At 40.1% G+C, this 23,259-nt stretch overlaps 1 protein-coding gene across 10 annotated transcripts in view; it reads left to right on the top strand.

Moving 5' to 3' along the window:
- Window positions 1-22,648, top strand: part of THRB (thyroid hormone receptor beta) — a 166,852-nt gene extending 144,204 nt beyond the window's left edge. For 9 of the 10 annotated variants that reach the window (XM_066991915.1, XM_048076050.2, XM_066991914.1 and 6 more), the window contains 6 exons: window positions 762-862; window positions 5,085-5,232; window positions 7,949-8,154; window positions 11,271-11,417; window positions 15,664-15,922; window positions 17,403-22,648. In XM_066991915.1, the coding sequence (XP_066848016.1) occupies window positions 762-862; window positions 5,085-5,232; window positions 7,949-8,154; window positions 11,271-11,417; window positions 15,664-15,922; window positions 17,403-17,644 (1,103 nt within the window). In that variant the 3' untranslated portion in view covers window positions 17,645-22,648. The remainder of the gene's footprint in view (window positions 1-761; window positions 863-5,084; window positions 5,233-7,948; window positions 8,155-11,270; window positions 11,418-15,663; window positions 15,923-17,402) is intronic. The other variant, XM_048076047.2, reaches the window with a different exon arrangement.
- Window positions 22,649-23,259: the final 611 nt, after the last annotated feature.

The following is a 23,259-nucleotide window of genomic DNA, read 5'->3' as shown; positions in this document are numbered from 1 at the left end:
TGTTTGTATTGTCAAAACAAATGGTGTGGGAAAAGAACTAAGCATTGCCAATGTTTTTCATAGTAGTAATATTTGATTTCACTCATCGGGTGTCTGGCGAACCACTTCAGAAGAGAAAATATTCTCACACATGCACATACACACACACATATTTGAGTGCCCACGTATTTTTGCCCTAAATTCAAGCTATATTAAATGCAACTGTGGAACACACCCAGGTAAGTTATGATCGATACAGCTTTTGTGATCTGTTGCTGGTAGTTTTGGAGCCACACCTGCAGAGCTGTTTTGAAACAAAGGCACTGTCAGTAAATATTCTTACTAGCAGGCCCCTGAGTCACTCTGCAACCTGGAACCTCATCTTCAGTACACAAGCATATCAGGTTTTTGTGAAACAGAAGAGAGAAATATAATCTGTGTCTTGCTGTTATTTATTTTTTCACATCAAAGCCTTTGAGGTAAAAATAAATATATTTATTTTTCTGAGGTAATATTTCATTCAGGTGAGAGCAATCATGCTCTGACTTGTCCCTCTTGACCAGCAGATGCTGAAACAGTGTGTAAGGTGGAAGATACTGCACCATGTTAAATACTTCTGTGATACTGTTACCATGAGTTTTTTATTCAGGAAATCCAGTGAGTTGAGAAGTATGGGGCTAGTAGACAAGATCTGCAGTGAAAGTTACTATGATATTTTTATATCGAATGTATCATATCATTTTATATAGAGTTTACATGCCACGTCCTCTTTTTCTTTACAGGGTATATACCCAGTTACTTAGACAAGGATGAGCTATGTGTAGTATGTGGGGACAAAGCCACCGGATATCATTATCGCTGCATCACTTGTGAAGGTTGCAAGGTAAATGGCACAGTGGGAAGGTGGGAATCAGAAATAGCTCTCCAGCTCCTCCATTTATACAGACTTCTTGAACTGTGCTGTCAAAAAAAAAAAAAAAAAAGCCAACGATTAGAAGCGAATAAGAACATCCAGTACTGATGATAAGCCATATCTGGCTCTGCTGCTGATCTTCATATGCATAAGGAATATAGTTGATTTTTGCAGTGTTTGCTTCTGCAAAGAAGACAATGAATTTAGATTTTTTGTTGTTGTTTAACTGTTAGCTTTTTCATTTCCATTTTTTTTAATGCTTCTTTGGCCATGTTCTCAGCCAGTGTGCATCAGCATCCTCCCAGGAACTTCAGTGAAGCTGTTTATGCAATAGCTTGAGATTCTGCCTATGGCCATGATGAGTCTGTAGTGATTAACAGTGTTCCAGTGCCTCCCATCATCACTGCAAAGAAATAAAAACAAAAGTGCCTTCCACATGCTCATACAGCAGTAACATCCATCACTTCAGGAGGCATTGACACCCAGTTAAAACAGATGTAAAATTTTTTTTGTTTCTTTAACTTGACAATATTTAAATGTGCTTTCAGTCCAAAATTGCATCTCTAAAGCTACATGAAAAATGAAAAAAAAGGATTGCTTTGGGCAAGTAAATTAAAAAAAAAGAAGTAACACAGTCAGGCACATTTTACATGATTTCACTGCCATAAATTTGCCTGAGTAGCTTGAGATCCTGTAAGAAAACTATTCTTTCCTGTGGAAAAAAAAAAAGTTCTTCTAAACAAATGGGACCACACATGTCATGCACTAGTGTCATGGGACTAAGCCACAAAAGTCATATTCTGTTCATTCCTGAAGTTTGGAATATTTAGATTTGAAATTTTGGGTTTGGATTGGCTTTAGAGCCCCATATCACAGTAACAGTACTGAAATAGTTCCTTCTGTTGTACAGCATTACCCTAAAATACATTTATGAGATGCACAAAGACCTAAATATCCTATGTGTAACAGGTTTGTGGTAATATTCATAATGGTTTTATATGCATACATACATGTATGCATGAAAAAATATTTATATATGAGAAAAACTGTGGAACCAAACAAGTGATTTTTATCCATTTGCATCCCATATACCAGATGATAACAATTCATAAAATATATGAATATAATTTAATTCAGATACAATGACAAGTAGGCAGTAGTGGAGCATTATGAAATAGCTTTTGCCCCTAGCTGAACAGCTATATTTCTCACCAAATTTCCTACTAAAGTTTTTGGTACTCTAACTGAAGTGTTTCTTTGTATGCCTACCAGCTATTGTAAACATATAGCATACCAAATCTACTTATGTCTTCATAAATAATTCTTCTATCCGATGTACAATTTAAAATAATGCTTATGTGCGCAAAGAACCAAGGTAACAATTTGCAACAAGTAATAAATTTCTTTCTCCTCCTTATAGTTAGCTTCCAGACTGTTTTGTTTTGTTGTTCTTCTTGCAAATGTATTCACTGTACAAGATGGCTTGACAGCTATTTTGTGTGGACAATTTCAACTCATGCTTTGGAGGGTCTGCGTATACGTTTCAAGTTGTGTGATTTATCAGCAAAGGTATATGTGATTAATTCTAAATAAATTTGAACATTTACTAGTTGCTTCTACTCAAAATTACTTTCATTTTGTAACAAATTTAATTAGGGCTGACAGACAAAAATTTGCTTTGTTGAGTGCTTTTCTGAGCAAAGGATCCTCACACATGATTGCTGGAGAGTAAATTGTAAGGGCTTCAAATATAAATAAATTCAGATGTCACTGAATTATTTCTACAAGCTGTACCCACTGCACCTATTTCTGTACAGGTGCATAGTAAAGGAATTTAGGAAAAGAGAGGTTTCCTTACAATAAAATGTGCTTTCTTTTATCATTGATACTCAAATTCTTTACTTTTTTTTTGAAATTTACTTGTTTTCAAGATTTGAAATCTAGATTTTTTTAGATTTGAAATCTACTTGTTCTTCTTATAGCTTAGAAATTCCCCTTTCTGTACTTCACTGTGTGTATGTGTGAAATTTCCAGTGACGTAAGGGAGTCTGAATCATCTGTCAGAGGAATCAAATGTGGCTGTGATCGTAACAGCATACACCTATTTATGCATGTGCATACATGAACAGAATACAGGAAATGAAAGTGGCATACGTTTGTGTAAACACCGCCAAGATTAAGGCTGAAAGTGAGTCTGAACACCAAGGCAGAGAAATGGTTGATCTGCGAGGAAATGTTTAGATAAATATTGAAAGCAACTTCCTTATCACATATTTTCTAGAGATGATCAAAGAGTTTTCTTTTACAAAAAAAAAATCTGAGGAATACAAAGAAATGGGAGGATGAAATGTGCTGGTCCTCACACAGCTGGTGAGAAGTGTTACAATTATAAAGCTAGAGCTACATTAAGTCCCATGCAAGGTTTGGAAGACAGAAGTTCAGTGCCACTTCCTGTGATTCATCAGAGATTTTTCTATTTCTTGCTCTAACTAGAGGTTACTCGGTGTGCCTAGGTGTCCAGAGACATCTTCAGGGAGGAGAGGGGCAGGTTCTGTCTCTAGGAATTTGCCACAGGGTTGAGAGTAAAATCCAAATCCAGTTGGGTAAATGAGAATTTGAGACCTCATCCAAACTCCACGTGAGAACATCTTGCCTTTGACTTCCTGGATTTTGGCTCAACCGAGCAGGTCCCAGTCCTGTAAAGAGTCACACACATGCTTTATGAAGTCAGTTTAATTAAGATTTTAGGTTTTTTTTGTTTCAAAGGAGGAAAAAGTAGTATCCTTAGCTAAGCTGGATGATGTAAGATAAAATTCTAATGAGGACAGAGTTTTTCATTGTCTTTGCAGGAGATAGGAGCACAAGCTGAAATAGACTTATACATGTGCCTTAATACATCTTTATTAAGGGATAGATATTACACACTGCTCTAAGATTTTACCTAGTGTTACCTAACATGATTAAAAACATACCTTTTGCCTCGTGAGGTGAAGAGACTATTCATTAAATAAAATCCCTTCTCACTTGGATGTTGACATTGTTTTCAATGAAACCGAAGCCATTTGCAATGGTCCCAGTCAAACAGGACCAGGGTCTCAGCATGTTTTGTATGTCAAGGTGGTCCCAATCTGCATTGCTGAATGTAGACAGTCTCAAAAAATGGTGACAATTGAAATTAAAGTGGAATTTAAATTTCTGCCTTTGCAACCTATCTTGTCCATATTACCATGGTCTTGCGAACTTTAGCTCTTGCTGAAGACACTGAGAAAATTTATGTTGAAATTAATATCAGGATTAGGTCTATAATGTTCAGAGAGAAGTTGTATCTGATCTCTCTGCCTAAGGCCAGGGTCTGTGGTATGTACGAATCAGTGACTCCAGTGGAGGTACATTAGTTTGTGTGAGCTGAGGATCTGACCTCATGTCTCTACTGCAATTGGCTATATATATATTATTATACATAGGTAGATACTATATATATGGAGAGGGGTAGAGCTCTTTATTGGTGATGCTTGTTTTGAGTACAGAGATTTGTGGTAAATATGAATTAATTCCTTTTCTCAGAAATGCAGATCATTTGGGAATTATGGATCCATTATTTAGAACCAAACTCAAAGATTGGGAGAATCGGGCTTGACTGCAAAATTCTTATTCTTGCCCAGACTTGGTTGGTTGATTGGTTATTTGGCTTTGATGGAAAGATGGAAGCAAAACTGTTCATTCTTAACCCTTTAGTAGCATTACTTACACACCTTTACTATTTGTAGAAGCTGTCCTGTAATTAAAAGTATGTATGTGTCTCCTAGTATCCTTTGAATGGATTGCGTAATTTAGAAGGGGGCTCAAAATAAACTCCCTTGTTCAAGTACAAAAAAAAAAAAAAAGAGCACACAGAAACACAGGACTGGAAGAGGACATGTAATGGTTATTTGTTCCTCAGGGCAGTTGTCCTTATGCCTTTATTTATCTCAGATGCCTATATGTTTTAATTTTTAGGCCGGAAGTGCTCCATGAAACTCAGAAAAGGAATACTATAAACTATAAAACTGTTCTGTTCTTTTCCTCTTTGAGAGTTTAATGGAGTGTTTTATCTTGCATCCTTAGGTGCATTTCTACCAAACCAAAGTGACTCTCAATTTGAAAAAATTACACAGTACTAATGCTTTCCAATGTATTTATTTATTGCACTTAGGGATTTTTTAGAAGAACCATTCAGAAAAACCTCCATCCAACCTATTCCTGTAAATATGAAGGAAAATGTGTGATAGACAAAGTAACAAGAAATCAGTGCCAGGAATGTCGCTTCAAAAAATGTATCTTTGTTGGCATGGCAACAGATTGTAAGTATATTTTTCTCCTTTTCTTCCTTTTCTTTTTTTTTTTATGTATTTATTTGCCTAAAGTATGTTGATTGCTGAAGATTGTTAAAGTAAAGTAGAACTAGCAGCATTTTTTGTTTTTAATAATTTGTTCTGGGGAAATATGCTCACTGCATCAAACCACTTTTAAAGGCTATAGTTTTTGTTTACGCTTTACCAGACTGCACCTTCTCCTGGCCTTACCAGGCTGAGTAGCAGTAGGAATGTTAACTCTTAGGAGGAGAGGAGAGAGAAATGCATCTGGATGGACACTTTGCTTGAAAAAAACATCTTGTTTAGAAAATTCTGGAGGATGTGAAATTGAATGTCATTGTATGAGTCATCCTGCAGTTGTTTGTTTTATTTTTAGCTCTGAAGAAGTTATCTGCAAAGAATTCGACTCTCATTCTAAAGACCTAGAACATATGGCTGTAAGATTAACCCTTAGGGGTCTTCTTTTCCTGACGTTGCACAGGGATTTACACCAATAACTTCAATTAGTGCAAATGGGAGGAACTCACATAAATCCCCCTGCGCATTAAAGTTAATGGTTGTTGCCAGCATAATCCTCTGGGAAAAAAAAAAAAAAAAAGGAAAGAAGGAAAACAGACCCAGTAAACAACATAAGAATATTCCAACTTAGTATTTTTCATTGGTAATGTATAACAATGCTTTCTGTATGGAAGGAAACAGAATAAATGACACAATTTTAACCAGGTGGAACTTTAGGAGAGGGAGCTGAATAACTGAGTAATTCTGGGTCATCAGTTCAAATCCATCCCAGTCTGACACATCAGACAATGATGAGCATCAACTATTTAGCAACTGTACAGAAAAAGAAGGTTGTCTGAGTTTGTTTCTGACTAGAAAGTGTAAATACCGTAAAGCTCTCTCTGTGGAGAACACATACAGATGTGTCAAAGGAGCTGTCATTGAGAGTGGCAGACAAGCTCGCTATCTCGAACTCAAGAAAGGTTTCTCCCACCTTAGAATTAAAATGTGTGAACAGCACTGTGTAAACAGGACTTGTGTTACTCCTACTTGCATGCCACTGATTGTGGATCGGAATGGTCCTCCTTCTCTTAAACAGGCCAGTCTTTTCAGTGGCCTGTTCGTGTTTGTATGGGAATTGGGAAGAAACCTTCTGTGACGGTCAGAGATGTAGAGCCCTGGGGCCTGTGTGTCTGGCATCACTGGAACTAGAGGGGATCTAGCAAGCCACAGAATGACTGCATTTGTAGGGCTTGGGGAAAGAACCAAAGGCAGGTTGTTTCTGGTCATATCATGCAACAGGTAGTTGATCCTCCTATGAATAAGACCACTCATCTATGAACTCTTTTAAATCCATTACATTATACTGGCTTACAAGAACACGTTATGAACAATAGAGTGTTGATTTTGCTAATACTGCTTTAAAGAAAACAAAAATGCATCTTTCCCAATGTGGATTACACCAAGTCAGTTACTGGAGCGTTTTGTCTCAGTCCTCACAAAGCTTTTACATATCAGTTTTATTGGTGGAATAAGCCACCGAAGACAATTGTAGTAGACATAATGTTACTAGAAGGATTAGAATGCTAAATCATTCTTTGCAATCCAGGCTTCTGCAAAAATGAAGTTTGGAGAGATAAGTAAGAGAACTATGTCATGTGTGATAATGAAGCATATTTCACAGTACTGAAGTACTTCTTTGCTGATTAAAGCACTCAGTTTGTTATCATCTGCAGATGACGCCAAGCTGAGAGGTGCAGTTGATAGGACAGAACGGAAGGATGCCATCCAGAGGACCTGGGCAGGCCTGAGAAGTGGGCCCACATGAATCTCATGAGGTTCAAAAAGGCCAAGTGCCAGGTCCTGCACCTGGGTCAGAGCAGTCCCAGACATGAGAACAGACTCAGGGATGAATGAATTGAAAGCAGCTCTGCAGAAAAGGACTTCAGGGTAATGCTGGATGGAAAGTTGGACGTGAGCTGGCGGTGCATGCTTGCAGTCCAGAAGGCCAGTCATATCCTGGGCTGCATCAAAAGAAGCGTGATGAACAGGTCAAGGGAGGTGATTGTCCCCCTCCATCCCACCCTTGTGAGACCCCACCTGGAGCACTGCGTTCAGCTCTGGGGCCCCAGCACAAGAAAGACACGGACCTGTTAGAGCAGGTCCAGAGGAGGGCCACAGAAATGATCAGAAGGCTGGAGCAACTCTCCTTGAAAGAAAGGCCAAGAGAGCTGGGGTTGTTCTGCCTGGAGAAGAGAAGGCTCTGGGGAAACCTTAGAGCGGCCTTTCAATATTTAGAGGGAGCTTATAAGACAGAAAGAGACTTTTTACAGAGGCATGTAGTGTTAGGACAAGGGGTAATGGCTTTAAACTGAAAGAAATTTAGGTTAGATATTTGGAACAAATTATTTACTATGAGGGTTGTGAGGCACTGGACAGTTTGCCAGTGGATGCCCCATCCCTGGAGGTGTTCAAGGCCAGGCTGGATGGGGCTTTGGGCAACCTGGTCTGGTGGGAGGTGTCCCTGCCCATGGCCAGGGGTTTGGAATTAGATGGTCTTTAAGGTCCCTTCCAACCCAAACCATTCTGTGGTTCTGTGATCAGTCAAGGAGTTTGTAATCAGTTAGTATATCAGGTACAGGAAAGACCAAAGTTCAGACAACCGTAAGAGCTCCCTGCCATTTTTGAATGTTTTTATCCCTGTTAGTGGTGTTGGATGACAGCAAGCGGTTGGCAAAGAGGAAGCTGATAGAAGAAAATCGAGAGAAGAGACGTCGGGAAGAGCTGCAGAAAACAATTGGGCACAAACCAGAGCCAACAGATGAGGAATGGGAGCTGATCAAAATTGTCACTGAAGCACATGTGGCCACCAATGCACAAGGAAGCCACTGGAAGCAAAAAAGGAAATTTCTGGTAGGGACTTCAGCCTTTTACGCTGCTCTCGGAGTCAGGTTCCTTTATTTCTTCTGAAGTCCCTTCCCAGCGTTGCAGCCACTGGTGTAACTGTATTGGCTTAAATGAAAAATTGTTTATTTTTGTAGTTACTGCTTACTTACTCTTGGCTGAGGTTCAATATTTGATCAGACCATGTACTTCAAAAGATAAATAGCTTATTACTCAGTTCAGGCTTACCCAGCTGGATATTTCTAGTGTGCTATGAGAAGAAAAAGTAGAAAAATTGTTTCACTCCTGATTAACAGCAGTATCAGTCTATAATGTACACCATATCTTTTTTTATGTGTTATATCTAGGAAAAGTTGTCTTTATAAAGGACTAGCATACAACATATTTAAAGTGTTAGAAAAAATGGCAAGTTTTAAATGGAAACTGATATTTTTAATTAATAACTTGTACTTCTTGTTTCCTTGTTCCAAAGTGAGCACATTAATTAAAGTAAATTTGATGAAGAAAAATAAATTTCAATGAAAGCAGGATGATACCTACACTATCGTATTGGGTTTGCAAAGAGGACTGAAGTTTTCAGCCTATACCCAAGGATCGGAAAATAAATAGTGATGCTCAGGCTTAGGAAATAATTTGTTTTATTTTTCTAGATCAATTTTTAAAGAAAATCCTTGCAGAATACAGAATGCGTAGACAGCACAAAAGAAGGATTATAGACTGCATGTCAGGAATACACGGGCATCTTTAACAGCCTGTGTATACCAAATCAGATAGAGTACATTCATTTTTTGCAAGCCTAGGCTCCTGCTGCCTAATCCACAATGGGAATCTTCACCCATTGTTAAATTGCAAGGAGAAACTTGATATTCAAAGCACCTGATCCCTTTTATAATGTTTTGTTAACTCCAGTGGCAGTGCCCAGATTTCTATATGAAAGGCCACATGTTCATAGTAGTGTGCTGTCAGGAAAACACAGCCAGTGGTCACTGGCAAGAAGTAACAGAGAAATTTCCAGTTTTCCTGTATAGCAAGGTTTGCTACATGGGTTTTAACAGGCCAAGAAGCTGAAACTATAACATCAGCTGCGGTAGCGCGTGGTTACTTGGACAGGAATACTGTTCTGTTGGTATCACCTGCTTTAGGTGATACAAAACTGGGGAGCTTGAGGTTGGGGTACAGGCATGAGGCAGGGCGTAAGGTGGTGTAAGGACAGGGCTGTTGGGAGAGGGGCAAAATGGGGCAGAGGCAGGGGTGGCAGCTGAAATGGACAGTTCAGAAACCAGCGGTGACCTCCACAGCTGGCTCTAGGCCAGACCAAACTGCTCTTGGTGCAGCCCTCGCTCCAGGCCCTCCGTGTTTTTTTTCACTCATGCTGAAGCCCTAGAGTTTCAAGGTGAGTGTAGGGAGCTCACTGACACCTTGCAGTGAGCACAGAAGGGAAAGTCCAGGGTGGCCTGACAACTCCAGGCAGAGGGCTTTGAAAACTCCCTGCCAGAAGCTGTTGGAGAGCAGGAGGAGCTGACTGCACACTTCACGAGCTGTGGGTCAGCCCTTTGGCAGATGAGGGTGGTCCTTCAACAGCAGGAGCTCCCTGGAGGCCTGGACCTCTTGTCCTGTTGAGGTGAGTTAGGTGGCAAGGGCTCTCCAGCAGCATGCCCTTCTGGAGTGTGTTTGTTTTAGCTAGCCACTTGAATTCTTCTGGCTTTCCCAAGGCAATGCTGTATTCTCTTTTCTTCTCACTAACAATGTTGTGCGTGGCTTCAGCTTCGAGTCTTCTCGCTTGGAAGTGATGAATATTGTTTATCATGAGCACGCAGACAATGTGGTTTAGTTTTCCAAGATGAAGGGAAGGGGAGAGCCTAAAACTGGGATTATTTGAGCTTTTTAGCAGGAGAAGCCCCTAGATAATTGAGCCCAGTCCTCTTCATTGTTCTTTTACAATTGGTTCTTGTTTTATTAGTGCACTGCTGAGTTTTTTCTTGAAAGAAGTTAGATTTGGATTCAGACTGATGACAGAGAGGGGGAAGGATCTTTTATGATGTGTTGCTTTAAAAAAAACACTATCGAGCACAAGTTTTTGTTACAGGCAGCAGTTTCAGCACCTCCCCTGCTTAAGTGCCCTTATATGAACGTCATGAACTCCATCAGTCTTAAAGGCATTGTTCTCTGGGCCTTATCCCATTTTGAACTCTCTAACATGAACAAAATGGAACCTCTGCATAGTGTTTGGCAGGTCTTTTACAACTGCAAAGCTGCACTTAGCAAACAGAGGAACAGCTTTGTCTGTTTTAAAAATGCACAGTAACATTGACAAACTGTCAGAGAATCGGGAGAACATGTTGAAATGCAGTCAGAATGAAAAACGTTCAATATGGATTCTGGTCAAACCTATTTTATTGTGTGTTCCTATTGAAATCTTCATAATAGGATTTTTTTTTCTTACTTGGAGAAGTCTTGGTCTAAAGTCATGCAGAAGATGATTTTCAACCGGAATTTTACCCAAATGAGTTCAAATTCTAGTCAGTTTATCCAGACTAGCTTTGCATTAGCCTGTTCTTAGTCATCAGTTGTTTTAGCCTAGTTTTGGAAACAGGCCTTGACAATTGCCTGGAGCTCTGTGATATTGGGCAATCTGTTCTGGGAATGATTTCAGAACTTAGAGTAGGTGAAATAGCCCAGTACTGCAAAGCTCTGAGCATCTTCTAAGGTGTAACAAGTCACCTCTGTGCCCTTTGCTTTTAGAGCAACTCGTGAGAAACTCGTCACTTAAGAAACAAGATCATGCCTATATTTTAAAGCAAAAAATACATAAACTGCACCCACAAAATATTCAGATAGAGGCACAAGGAAGAAACTGCATGTGCACAAAAATGCAGCTGCCCACACAGCATGGGGAGTGGCTTGCCAGTCCCCCATTTCCATGTGCAGTATTCTCTTTCACAAATGCTTTACGAACAAATTCACAGTTTGTGGCATAATGGGCATAACTTAAAAAGTGGATTTAAAAAAAATAGTATTATTTTTTATTTTAACGTATCTTTGTTGCCAAGCAGGACTTTTTAAGAGTATCAAATGCTTGCTCGAAGATATATTGTTCCTTTAAATATCTTTCTTGATATCCTTAGCCAGAAGACATTGGTCAAGCACCAATAGTTAATGCCCCAGAAGGTGGGAAAGTGGATTTAGAAGCCTTCAGCCAGTTTACAAAAATTATCACACCAGCGATTACAAGAGTGGTGGATTTTGCCAAAAAGTTGCCTATGTTTTGTGAGGTAAGAAAAACCCTTGCATCCCTCATTTACATAGCTGTGGTTATACTGTATTCAAAATACTGGCACTGAACTGTAACAGGTAGGACTTTACTTAAAAAAATGGCTACATCTAAAATCAGAAAAACTAAGAATCAAAATAGATGGGATTAGAATCATCTGGATTTTTATGAGTTTTCTTTTTCCTGTGATTACTGAAATCCTGATTTTGTTCATCTGGAAGTCGTCATGGTTCATTAGGGACCTGAATGTCTTTAGAGGTAGCCTTGTACAAAGCAAATGAGCCAAAGGAAGCTGTCTAGAGGTATATTTGATACGTTTAATCAGATATTTTAGCACACACTTCCCTCTGTGCTTTCCAGTTCCTTGGCAGGTTTAGTATTGTGGAGCTGAATCTATGCAGTAACAAATTCTTCAAATGCAGGAACGTATCCCTATCCAGGAATGGCACTTGCCTCATTGTATTCCCTAGGTATGTTTTTCCTGAACAGGGAGGGTGTGCATAAGAGAATCTGTTAAAGTAATGGGGTGTCATTCTAGGTAGATAGTCACGTGTAAAATATACCCTAAGTAGACTCAAATAGACTTGGCTGCACATTAGGAATACGGAGGCCTAGGCTGATCTCATTTACACTGAGGTATCATTTTTAATGAAGGACCAGATGTAATGGCTGATGATATTTTTTCCTAGATTAAAAAACGTTATCGTAACTGCAGCCCAAGTGTAACTAAAAGAATATTTCAGTCTTAATAGTTGTAATAATTTTAAGTCTTGCTAATCCCTTAGGATCCACAACCATGAGAGTTTTAACATGGAAATATCCCCAGTCCAGCCATGGAAGGATGCCTGCCTGCTCTCCCACACTGCAGAACAACACTTGACTCTGCTGGAGGGTGACCATGCTCAAGGAGTTCATCGGGCTCCCTAACATGGAAACAGCTTTTCCCTCTAATAAGTAAACAGTCAGGAAAGAAACATCAGTCAGTTAAGGCAGCCGTAGCATTTTACTCTCCTCTGGCTGGCAGCTTTTCTTTACGGTCAGTCAAGGAGAGCTATTTATGTCAGCTAATGGTCTTTACCTCCTCTGGCACCTGCAGAGTAAGAAGAGCTAAATATCAATGGTTGGCATAGTGTAAATAGCTCTCCCTGGCTAATCTTAGCATTAGCTCCATCAGCCAACAGAGCATGAAATAGTGGCCCAGCATTAAGATTTTAAAAAAACAGGGAACGTATCCATAGATCAGGAGGCCCCTGCAGCATTCAGTGTCTGAGGGAAACTGTCTCCTCTGATTTAGTGTTTGTTGGTTGGAAGTTGCACTGACGTAACAAGGTAGTCTTTTTAATTTAGAAAGCTTTGCCAGTCAGACACGGACTGCAGTGCCCATCTGACATCTCCTACCCCTCCTGGCTACCATGGGCCCACTTGTGTCAGAGCTGAGCAGGAAGCATGGCTGAAGAAGTCAAGGAGTAGCTGGGCATGAACTCTGTAGGTTACACAGCTCGGCTAGGACAGGCTTTGCTTACAGCTGAGCCACTCTGTGAACCTGACACCCATACACCCATATACAGCGAGGTTTGACAGCAGAGTGAGGGGCAGCTCATGGTGAACACAAAGGGATAGGACAGCTGTCCTGAGCTGTCAAATAGTTGCTGCTATAGCATAAAGAAAATGACAAATGCTTGCTCCTTTTTGAAGGGGCACTGTCTTGTTGACTTTATTTCATACATTCATGTTTTTTAATCCATATCTTTTTCTTAGAAGGAACGCTGTGTGGGCTATGGACTGGTTTATGAGAAAAAAATCCTCCTTTCTCCCATAGGACATACACGGCATTCAAACATTATCTCCATTCTTAATTTCCACACGGGCTTAGGCTGAGAGTGCTGTATATCTCTGTGAAGGAGACTGACTAAGCAGAACTTAATCAGTTTGATGTGAGTTTAGGTGTCATGGGCATCAGTGATTCCACATTGGATAAGTCTGCGTACACAATCCTTCTAGGTGGCTCAGCTCAGCTCAGCTCCACGCACTGCATTACATGTGAGTGATGGCTGCCAGGATGTCCTGCTGGGGTGAGCACCTCAGGTTTCTGCCTTTTGCATTTTCTCCCTACAGTGAGAAAAGGAAAGGACAACATGTGGCAGGTATCAGTCACATTTGTTTACCCTGCTCCTGGATGGTGCTCTGGTTGCAATGCTCAGTGGTGGGTGTAGTATTGAAACCTGCATAGTTGGGAGCACAACCGAAGTTCAGGCCTCCTGTCTTTGGTAAATGCTGCTATTGGCAAATAAGACCTGAGGCACAGTGTCAGCGAAACAGGTGTATCCTTCAGAATTAGGAAAGAAATGATGGATAGGCAAAGTCAGATCACCTCTACAACAAAGAATTTTTAAGAAGGTTCATGTAGGAAGAGAAGTTCTCTATGGTTTAATGGCTCACTACTAAAACAGCTGAAGTGTCAAGTAATATCTTCCCTGCTAGTGTCTGTCTGGTTTTCTTCCCCCATTCTTCATTCTCCTCCTTAGGTTTTTTTCTTCATTTCTCTTTGGTTCTTCTCCATTCTTTTCTCTCATGTCTGTTTTTTGTCTGCAGTTACCTTTTCTTATATCTCTCATGGTTGCTCACTTTTCTTTCTTTTTCTTTTTTTTCAATTTCTTACCATGTTCGTTTCCCTACTTTGGTCTCAGCAGCCAAGCAGTGGTGGTGTCGTTGGGTAACAAGACTGCCCCTATGTCTGTGCAGCCTTCCACACACTACCGCTGAGCTGAGTGTGATCCTCAGACAAAGTGATTGCCCTGAACAGGATGAGTCATTTTTCTTATATATCAAGCACTTTACACCTGAAGTGGGCATTGCTGGAAAAATAGCTGCATGATTCAACTACTTTTCTGACTGTGGCTGGCTTTGTGCTTTAAACTCTTCTCTAACAAGCAGCTGCTTTACTCTAGTGTTAGGTAACTGTCTGGCATCCACCCTCCATGGTTTTACACCAAATAAATGCAATTGCTTTGTGAGTGCACAGTTGCCACATAAATTTACAGTGTTCTGTGGTTTGTTTTGTTGAGTTTTTTTTTTTCATCTTGAATTGAAATTCAGGTAAATATAACTTGAAATGAATCAGAAATGAAAGAATTTTTGCCTTCTTTCAATGCAAGTAGATACAAGTCACTTTTTCACATGTGACTCTTTGCTGTTCATTTAGTGCCAATCTCAAAATGGCCTTGTTTTTGTTCTTTTTTTTTACTATTTTTGCTATTGTTGGACTACCTATGTAAATATAAAGACATGCTTTATAGAGCACATTCTCCTAATGTGTCAACATCCTGGTAATACTTTATAAAAACAGAACCTACCTCTGCCAATTTGGACACCTTACCATTTTTTAAGTTACGGAAGAGACGAGTCTTGCCACATGCCCTGAAGATCACAGCTTATGCACCAGCATAAAAGCTGGACCTCTGCCATAGATTTTTTGTCTGTCCAGCAATAACATAGGGAGTCTAGGGAGGTCAGCCTTACTAGGATAATATAGCTTGATAACTTGTGTTGATTGAAATGGACAGAGAATTCACAGCACTGATTGAGATACCCCACTGATTGAGATACCTCTTTTAGATTTAAAAATATATATATATTAAATTCTGTTTATTACAAAGCAGTCCACTCTTCTGGACCCTACCAAACATCTTCCACTGTGGTCAGGTGAGAAATCAGCATGGCTGGCAGTGAGTTTGACTGGGCCTTTACCAGCCCCCATTACAGTTTATTTTGTTATGCCAAGTTATAAGCCGGAGGAGCTCAGGAGTGGAAGAGAGGAACCTCTCAGAATAAATCTTCTTAAGGTTTATTGGACTTAATTTTGTAATGTTCCCACAAACTAAGAGGTCTCACGGAAAGGAGCACTTCTGAAAGTTGGGTCACTTCACCTGAGCATCTGCACCGATTTGGTTTGCTGTGAATATCTTGCTGAGGTCCACTTCCCTACCACTGTGTTATCACTAGATTTCCTAAGGGTACATGAGGGTGTTAACCTGCCAGGAGTTTCTGAAAGCAGGAATGTGAGTCTTGGAGTTTTGTGAGGTGCACTCGAACTAGCTGGTCAGCAGCACGTTTGTAGGGAGACTGCTGTACACCAGGTAGTGCCCTGGGATGTTAAATGTGGATTCATGGTCAAGAATTTACTGTAGTTGTAAATCAGTTCGGTTTGAAAAACACATATTTTTCTTTACCATTTATGATTTCTGCAGCTGCCATGTGAAGACCAGATCATCCTTCTGAAAGGCTGCTGTATGGAGATAATGTCCCTCCGAGCAGCAGTTCGCTATGACCCCGAGAGTGAGACTTTAACGCTAAATGGGGAGATGGCGGTGACAAGGGGCCAGCTGAAAAATGGGGGTCTTGGCGTAGTGTCTGATGCCATTTTTGACCTGGGCATGTCTCTTTCTTCATTTAACCTGGATGACACCGAGGTTGCCCTTCTTCAGGCTGTTCTGCTCATGTCGTCAGGTGAGAACAGAAATATATTGGGACCCCAATCATTCTGAAACTCTTTAGTCTTCATCACAAGTCTCTCTTTAAAGAAACGGGGCATGTTATATCTTGTAGTGCTGATTGGAGTAATGTGGGTAAAATTCTCTCTCAAAATCTTGATGCATTTTAAAATCAGTTTCGTGAGCACAAGGAAAAAAAGGGTATTCAGAGAGACAGGCATAGAAGTGGCTTTGGTGACACACCTCGCTCAGTTTAGTGACTTAACAGGGAGGCAGGAGTGATCATCAGAAAGATCTGGTTCTGAGCCAGTTTGCCTTGACTAGAAAAATGATAATTTAGCAACGCTTGTCCTTACAGTAAGTTCCCTGTCCCCCTAAGTACTGTCATGCACTAGGTGAGAAGTACAGTTAATACGCATTTCCAGCAGTCTCACATGCTTAGTTTGACCTTTGTTTTTTCCTACTTAACAACACCCCCGCTTGCTAACTGGCATTTGAGAGCTGTGTTGATTCCCTGCACTGGGACTGTTTTAGCTGGTCTCTTGGTGACGTGATACAGAAGCAGCATAGACCATTTTGTATGATTTCCAAACAGTTTATTTCCTTCTCAGATCAAATATATTTTCAAATATGCTTCCCCTGACTGTGCCAGCCCAAAGAGGAAATTCCATTCTTGGGCAGTGGCAGATTTGGCAAGGTTTTGTTTTAAGACCACTTTGAAGACTGGACACTGAGTAATAGTACACAGACAGCGATTAACAAGAATTAACTTTGTCTTCAAAACAGAAAGGTTTCCACATTCATCACAACACAGCACATGACATTCCCAGTCAAAACATTTTGATTTCTTTTTAGTTCCCTACACAGTGATACACAAATGGAGTTTCAGAGGGCAGTTCAGAAGACCTGCTTTCCTAGAACTGTCTCCTGAAGAGTGACCTGTGAAAGGAACTTTTCCAGCACTCACATGGGAGCTGATTCAAACTGTCTGCCAAACTTTTGGCATTTATTGTTCTGTGGTGCTCCATAACAGTTTCCTTTGCAGCTCACTTGTGGATCAAAGACTGATCAAAGCCTTGCAGGCTGTAGTGAAAGAGATAGGAAAGAACTGTAATTTAGATATCTGATGAGGAATTTTTTTGGTTAGTAGTTGTTTTACAGTAAGATATACATAGAAGCCTCAGCTGAGATCAAGGATATGCTGCTCCAGTCACTGCAAGGAAACACTTCCCAAACAGCTATTTTCAAGAAGATGGGCAAAACAGACAAAGGATGAAGAAAGGAAGAATGATCTCCTTGTTCTATCAAGGATAGTACTGAGGCACATGTAAATGAGATGCCCAGGGTCAAAGAAGTTGTTTGAGTCAAAGCAGATTTCCTTGGCCTCCATCTTTTCTTTTCTTATGACAGAATCATCCTATTTTGCCTAATTTATGATCAAGAATTCCTTAAAGTAAACGAGTTTTAATGATAATTCTGTTTCTTTGTATCTGCAGATCGCCCAGGCCTTGTTTGCGTCGAGAGGATAGAAAAGTGTCAAGAGGGTTTCCTCCTGGCATTTGAACACTACATTAATTACAGAAAACACCATGTTGCACACTTTTGGCCAAAACTGCTGATGAAAGTGACAGATCTGCGAATGATTGGAGCCTGCCATGCCAGCCGCTTCCTGCACATGAAGGTGGAGTGCCCCACAGAACTCTTCCCTCCGTTGTTCCTGGAGGTGTTTGAGGATTAGAGAGACTGGAGCAGTCCTCCGCACCCCTGTCGCACTACTGGCTGTCATGTCATTCCATTGCCCAGCTCTTCTCACCCTTGTTTGTTCTTTTGTTCTCTTCTGATTCTTGAGGCGGGGTTGGGTTTTTGTTTGTGTTTTAGTTTTGTTTGTTTGGGGTTGCTGGGGGCAGTTGCATACACATGGATGAAAACGTCCCTTTAATGCAGGTACTTGTGACTATTGCAGTTTGTTCTTCGGTCCTTTGATGTGAATGCTTTGACAGCTTAACAGTGAAAATACAAACAGACCAGTCTCATTCACCAGCACTTGCGTGGTCACCAGCTTACATGCATCATTGCTTGGAAGTTATGGGAGATTAACTGAAGTGGCAGAAAATAAATTGGCCTGCAAGTTAAAACAGCTATTGTTAATTTGATCCTGGCAATTCTGTCTAGTATTACCTCACTTTACAGGGCACAAGTGACCATTTAATGCAATGAAATTTCCAGTCTTCATGGTTGTTTCTATTGTGACAATTACCATTATGATCTAGGATCTTCATCACCATCATGATCCCATCATTATCTGAGGATTGTTCCAATGGATGCAGTTTAACCATGCCCCATAAATCAAGTATCTAGAAAATGCAGAGTGGTAAAAGGGACTGATTCATTTTTTTCCACGTGTGTAAGAAAGTAAGATCCTTCAGTTCTTACTGTGTTTGAACTCCAGGTAACTTCACTGGGAGGTCTGTTGGAGCTAGGAGGGAAATTCGGTCCTCTGAGATGCTTTTTCCTGAGAGTGGGGTGATCTGCTTGTTCTGAGGTGTGTGGAAAATCCATCGCTCTGAAGGAGGAGGCTGTTTGTCAGGATAGCAGGATTTCCTCGGAATTATTCAGGGATGTGAGTGATCACAGAATGATGACAAGGAGAATGAAACATACGGGATGACCATCAGATGGAACAAAAACCAGTTGTGTTATTAATGACACTCGAGACTGTACAGCTTTATCCCAGTAATACAAATAGCATTGCTTGGCAGTAATCTTTTGTTTTATATATATATATAAAGTTTATATGCACGTATATATATATAATTTTATATATATATAATTACAAATCTTCAGCAGATGTCTTAAACATTTTTCCATATTTTTGTGTTTTCTCTCTCTCTCTCTCTCTCTCTCTCTCTCTCTCTCTCTCCTTCTTTCACCCTCTCTTGTGTGTGTGTATGTTTATGTGTGTTGATCAGCTAGGTTCTCCCTCCTTGGTGTGCGTTTGTGTTTTGTTTGGCTAGTTTCTCACTTGATTCCTTCAAATAATTTATTTCCACTAACTGCACTAGCAGGAACTGACGTGAGCAAAGACAGGATGTCCTGCTGCCGAAATCTGCAAGCCAGTATTCAGAATACTGGAATGTTTGGAGGCCTGTAATGAGGGCATTATGGGTAGAGGTTCCTTTCTGTCATCCATCTCCTTTCAGGGGCTTTGTCCCTGGATTTTATAAACTTGATATTAAACCATCCTCTGAATTTGTATGATACATCAAAAGCATTCTTCTGTTCTTCCTGGGAACTCAGAGACTTAGTTCACCTATTTCGCACTTCCTCGTATCCCACATTCCTTTGTGTTGTGCATTCATTAGTACCAGTTTCTGTCTCTGCTATTTATTGATATATTTGCCTGGCAAGTCAGTGGGCATTGTTAGGGTGGTTGTGTTGACTTTCAAAGCTCATGGCCCTTATCTAAACCAATACGTTACGCATTTATCCCCTCATGAGACCACGATACTCAGGAAAATTTAATCTTATAGGTGGAACACAGAATATATATGCCAGAGGTTAAATTATTTTCACCTCTGTTTCCCTTTATCACTGATAAAGCGTTTGGAGTGCTGTTGGCTCTTCTTTCAGGGTTGTGGAATCTTGTTCTCCCTGTTCTTTGATATCATATGCACCTGTAGTGAGTTGTGAGCATTGATGTTATTCCTTACAGGTTGTGCACGTAATTTCATGAGAATATAAAACACAATGGCGTGTTCAGGGCTTTTTGCAGGTAGCAAGTAGGCAGGCCATTGGAAATTAGTCCTTAAATGCTTGCTGGAGTTGAAGAACCTCTGTCGTGGGCTGTGTTTGCTCCATCGCAAAATGTGTGCCAACACCATTCTCTACCCAAATTCCTGGTAGAGTGCTATGTCTTGGGGACGAGGAGCCAGAAACTCTCCTGCTTTTTGGAACAAGAAACCAGACAACTTGATGAACTTGCTTGTGTTGGTTCTGCAGAATCTCAGATGGGCAGCATCTGCAGTCAGTGAAGAATATTAGATATCTGATTTGGGGGTGGTTTGGTAGGGCACTGACAGTATGTAGGAAGAGCAAAAAAACAGCCCATCCATTACTGGCATCTATACCCCAAATGGCTCTCAAAAATAAAAGAAGTGCGTGCGTCTTTTGGAGTTCTGTACTGCCAGAGGATGGAGTTCCTTCTGAAGCCTGTCTGAGTATCTCATCTAATAGCTAAATGTGAGCTTGAGTTGGTGTACAAGCTTTTGACTGTGCTGCAGATGAGACTGCAGAGAAAAAAATGTCATTTTCCCCTGGTCATTCACAGTGACCTCACTACAAGCCTTTTTTTCTTGAGCTTCAGTTCCTAGAGTCACATTGCTACTTGAGAGATTGTCTCTCATTAAGATCAACAATTCTCATCCTTTGGGTTATAAAGAAAATCAGTAGCCTAAATTGGCAGTCACTACCCAAAAGTGACTTCTCGTAGCTTGTAACTACTGAGGCCACCACTACTGGCCTTTGAACACTTGGGAGTGTCAGGACTGCATTAATCAAAAAATAGAAAAGGTCACAGGTGAGAAAAAATGTGAGAGTTACTGGATTGACTTGGGAAGCAGCGAGAGATGAAGGAACCTGCAACACCCTGGACAGAGCTGCAGTTTGAGGCAGTGCTGAGAATTAACACTTCGCACACTGGCTGCTATAAAAATAATTGCTCATACAGGAACTTGTCTCCAAAGGTGACCAAAGCAAGTTACAAAGTTTTAAAACACAGCCTGTGTAAATGTATGTCTGAATTCAGGCGTGTAAGCTGCATTTAGGCATCCAAGCTAATGGCCTGACTTCCCAAGATGCCGATGCAGCTTGGGGTTGTGGTTAATCAGGGTTCAGAAAACCAGACCTCCTTTCTTAGATGACTGCAGATGGGCCGAAGTGCATAAAATTAGGCGACCGACTTTGAATAGTTCAGCAGTGCTTTAAGCAGTAAGGACATATGTCAGCATACTTTTCTAGCTTTTTAGATTACGTTGGAATCTGGCTCTGATTAACAGGGGGATTAGTAATACTCCTCATTGAAAACTAAGAACTAGCTCTTAGTCTGACAGATTTGATGTTCTGACATCTAATGGCCTCTGATCTCCTACCAGTCTTGTTTGTGTGTCTTCAGTGACTTCCTTAGTCTGATTCCTGATTTACATGATCATGAGAGCAAAATTAAAACCCATGAAGATGCTCTTGCAGACTCGTACTAGTGGATGTGACCTCAGTCCTGCAATGACTTACCTGCTTTTATACACCAGTGGTCTCAGGCCACTGCAGAATTAGTTGAGCCACTGGATTTACCACCTGAGTGGCAGACTCAGCTACTGCAGCTACAGTCAGCAGCGTTTGTAGGACCTGGCCTTCTGAGGGAAACAACGGGCACTTTTCAGTGCAGTCCAGCATCTTCTTTCTGACGGTGCCACACAACCCTCATTTTTGCTTTGTGGTCTGTGTGGGGGTGTTGCATAGAAGATTCTTCCTCTCAAACCTGATTGTCATCCTTCATGGTTTTGCCCTGGGTAACAAGTGCATTTAGATGCCCGTTTCATGTGTAATCTCAGTTAAGTTATTGATATTTATAATGACACATATAGTGCGTGATAATGATTTTTGTTTACATTCTGCCAAAATGTAGGTGTTAGAGTTAGACCTCTGAGGCCCAAAACCATCCTTGAGCAAAGTGCTTGCTTCTTCAGAGGCAGGCATCAGAAAGAGAAAAAAAATATGTCCAGAAAGACCATTTGTGTCTGAAATCTGCCAAGACAGGGCTGTTGATCACAAGCAGAGCATGTCATTGCTAGTGATGTATTTTTATGCTATGGAACTCTAACCTGTATATGTCATATTGACTTTTTGCTGCATGAATCATAAATTATAAAAATCAGTCTTACAGTTTTGAGATGTAGCCAGCATTCCTAAGGCTAAACCTTTTTCATTGACAGAATCGAAATCCACAACCAAGGAATATATTCCTCTCACTGTGAGAGCAATTGAAAGCGTTCAACATTTATCTTTTCACAAAGGAAGAGGCAACAGGACCTCTTAATGTGTCTTGTTATTGTGATCATCTGGAAATGATTGCCAGACGTTTCCTTTTGATATAGCAATGAAGTGATCCGTATTTAAATTTTATAGAGAGAAACTTTATTCTAGTGTGATAGAGATTTATTTTCCACTTAAAGATTCAAAACAGTGTGAGCACATTTTTTTACTATGGTATATTTTTGCTTTAAAATTAAAAACAACAAAAAAAAAGGTTTGGCCTTATCACAAAGTTTTAGTGTGCCGTATAGATGTTAGCAAATGCAAAGAGTATGCATTATTTGTGTGTATCCACATTGACTGATGTCGCCTTCGAAAAGCAATATTGTGCAGGTAATAAGTTGTTTGTGACTGTCCATTGCACAGTTTACCTTCTTTAAAAGCTAACCTTGTTTATGCACAAGACAATCAAATGTAAATCTACATCAGCACCCAGGTGTAGATTAAATTTATGTAAATTACTGAGCACAATGTAAAACATTAAAAGACACTTTATTTAATTACACATTTAATGTTGGTAAAGATAGTATCAGGGCATGAACTAGCTGACATACTGTAATTTCTTTTTCTCTTTTCCTACTTCCATAGCACTCTTAAGTTTTAGTTTGCTCATAAATACATCAAATTAGTCATTCATCTTTTTTTTTTTTTTTTTGAAGAGAAGGGTGGTTTGGGTTGTTTATTTGTTTTTATAAAGTTAGTTGGGAGGATTTCTTACTTTGTCTATGAGGTTTGTGGGTTTTGCTTATTTGGTTTATTTTTTTATATCAGTTTCGTGCCCTGAGGGTAAGGCAAACAATACACAGTACAGTAAAAAACAAAATACCTTGGATGATGTATTTTTTTGCAAACAGTGTTAAGAGTTATGCTAGATTGGTAATATTTTTTCAGCCTAAAATATATTAAAAAAAAAAATCTGTGATCACAAATGTTTTAAACTATCTAAAGAGAAAATTTGTATATTTGGGGGAAGAAAATAATTTTTACATAGCTTTTGTATGCAGATATTAAAATGTAATTATGAATATAGTGGGCATAGATAACTGTGTAAGCTTGAATTCTAAAAAAGAAAAAGCTTATAACCGAACAGTGGTCCTGGTCTCTCTTTCTCTTTGTCCCAGGCTGTTAGTCAGCTGTCACACACTTCCAAGCTGCGGGCATGGGAGGAGTAGGGCACAAAGTGTTGTGTTGTCACTAACCTGTTCTCGTTTCTCTCCTTCTGCATCCCTTTCATCACCTATCTCCTGTCTTCTCTCCTCTCCTCCC

The sequence above is a fragment of the Anser cygnoides genome, chromosome 2, assembly GCF_040182565.1.
Source record: "Anser cygnoides isolate HZ-2024a breed goose chromosome 2, Taihu_goose_T2T_genome, whole genome shotgun sequence".
Classification (NCBI taxonomy): domain Eukaryota; kingdom Metazoa; phylum Chordata; class Aves; order Anseriformes; family Anatidae; genus Anser; species Anser cygnoides.
The sequence above is the reverse complement of the archived record's forward strand: the minus strand, read 5'-3'. Positions and strand labels throughout refer to the sequence as shown.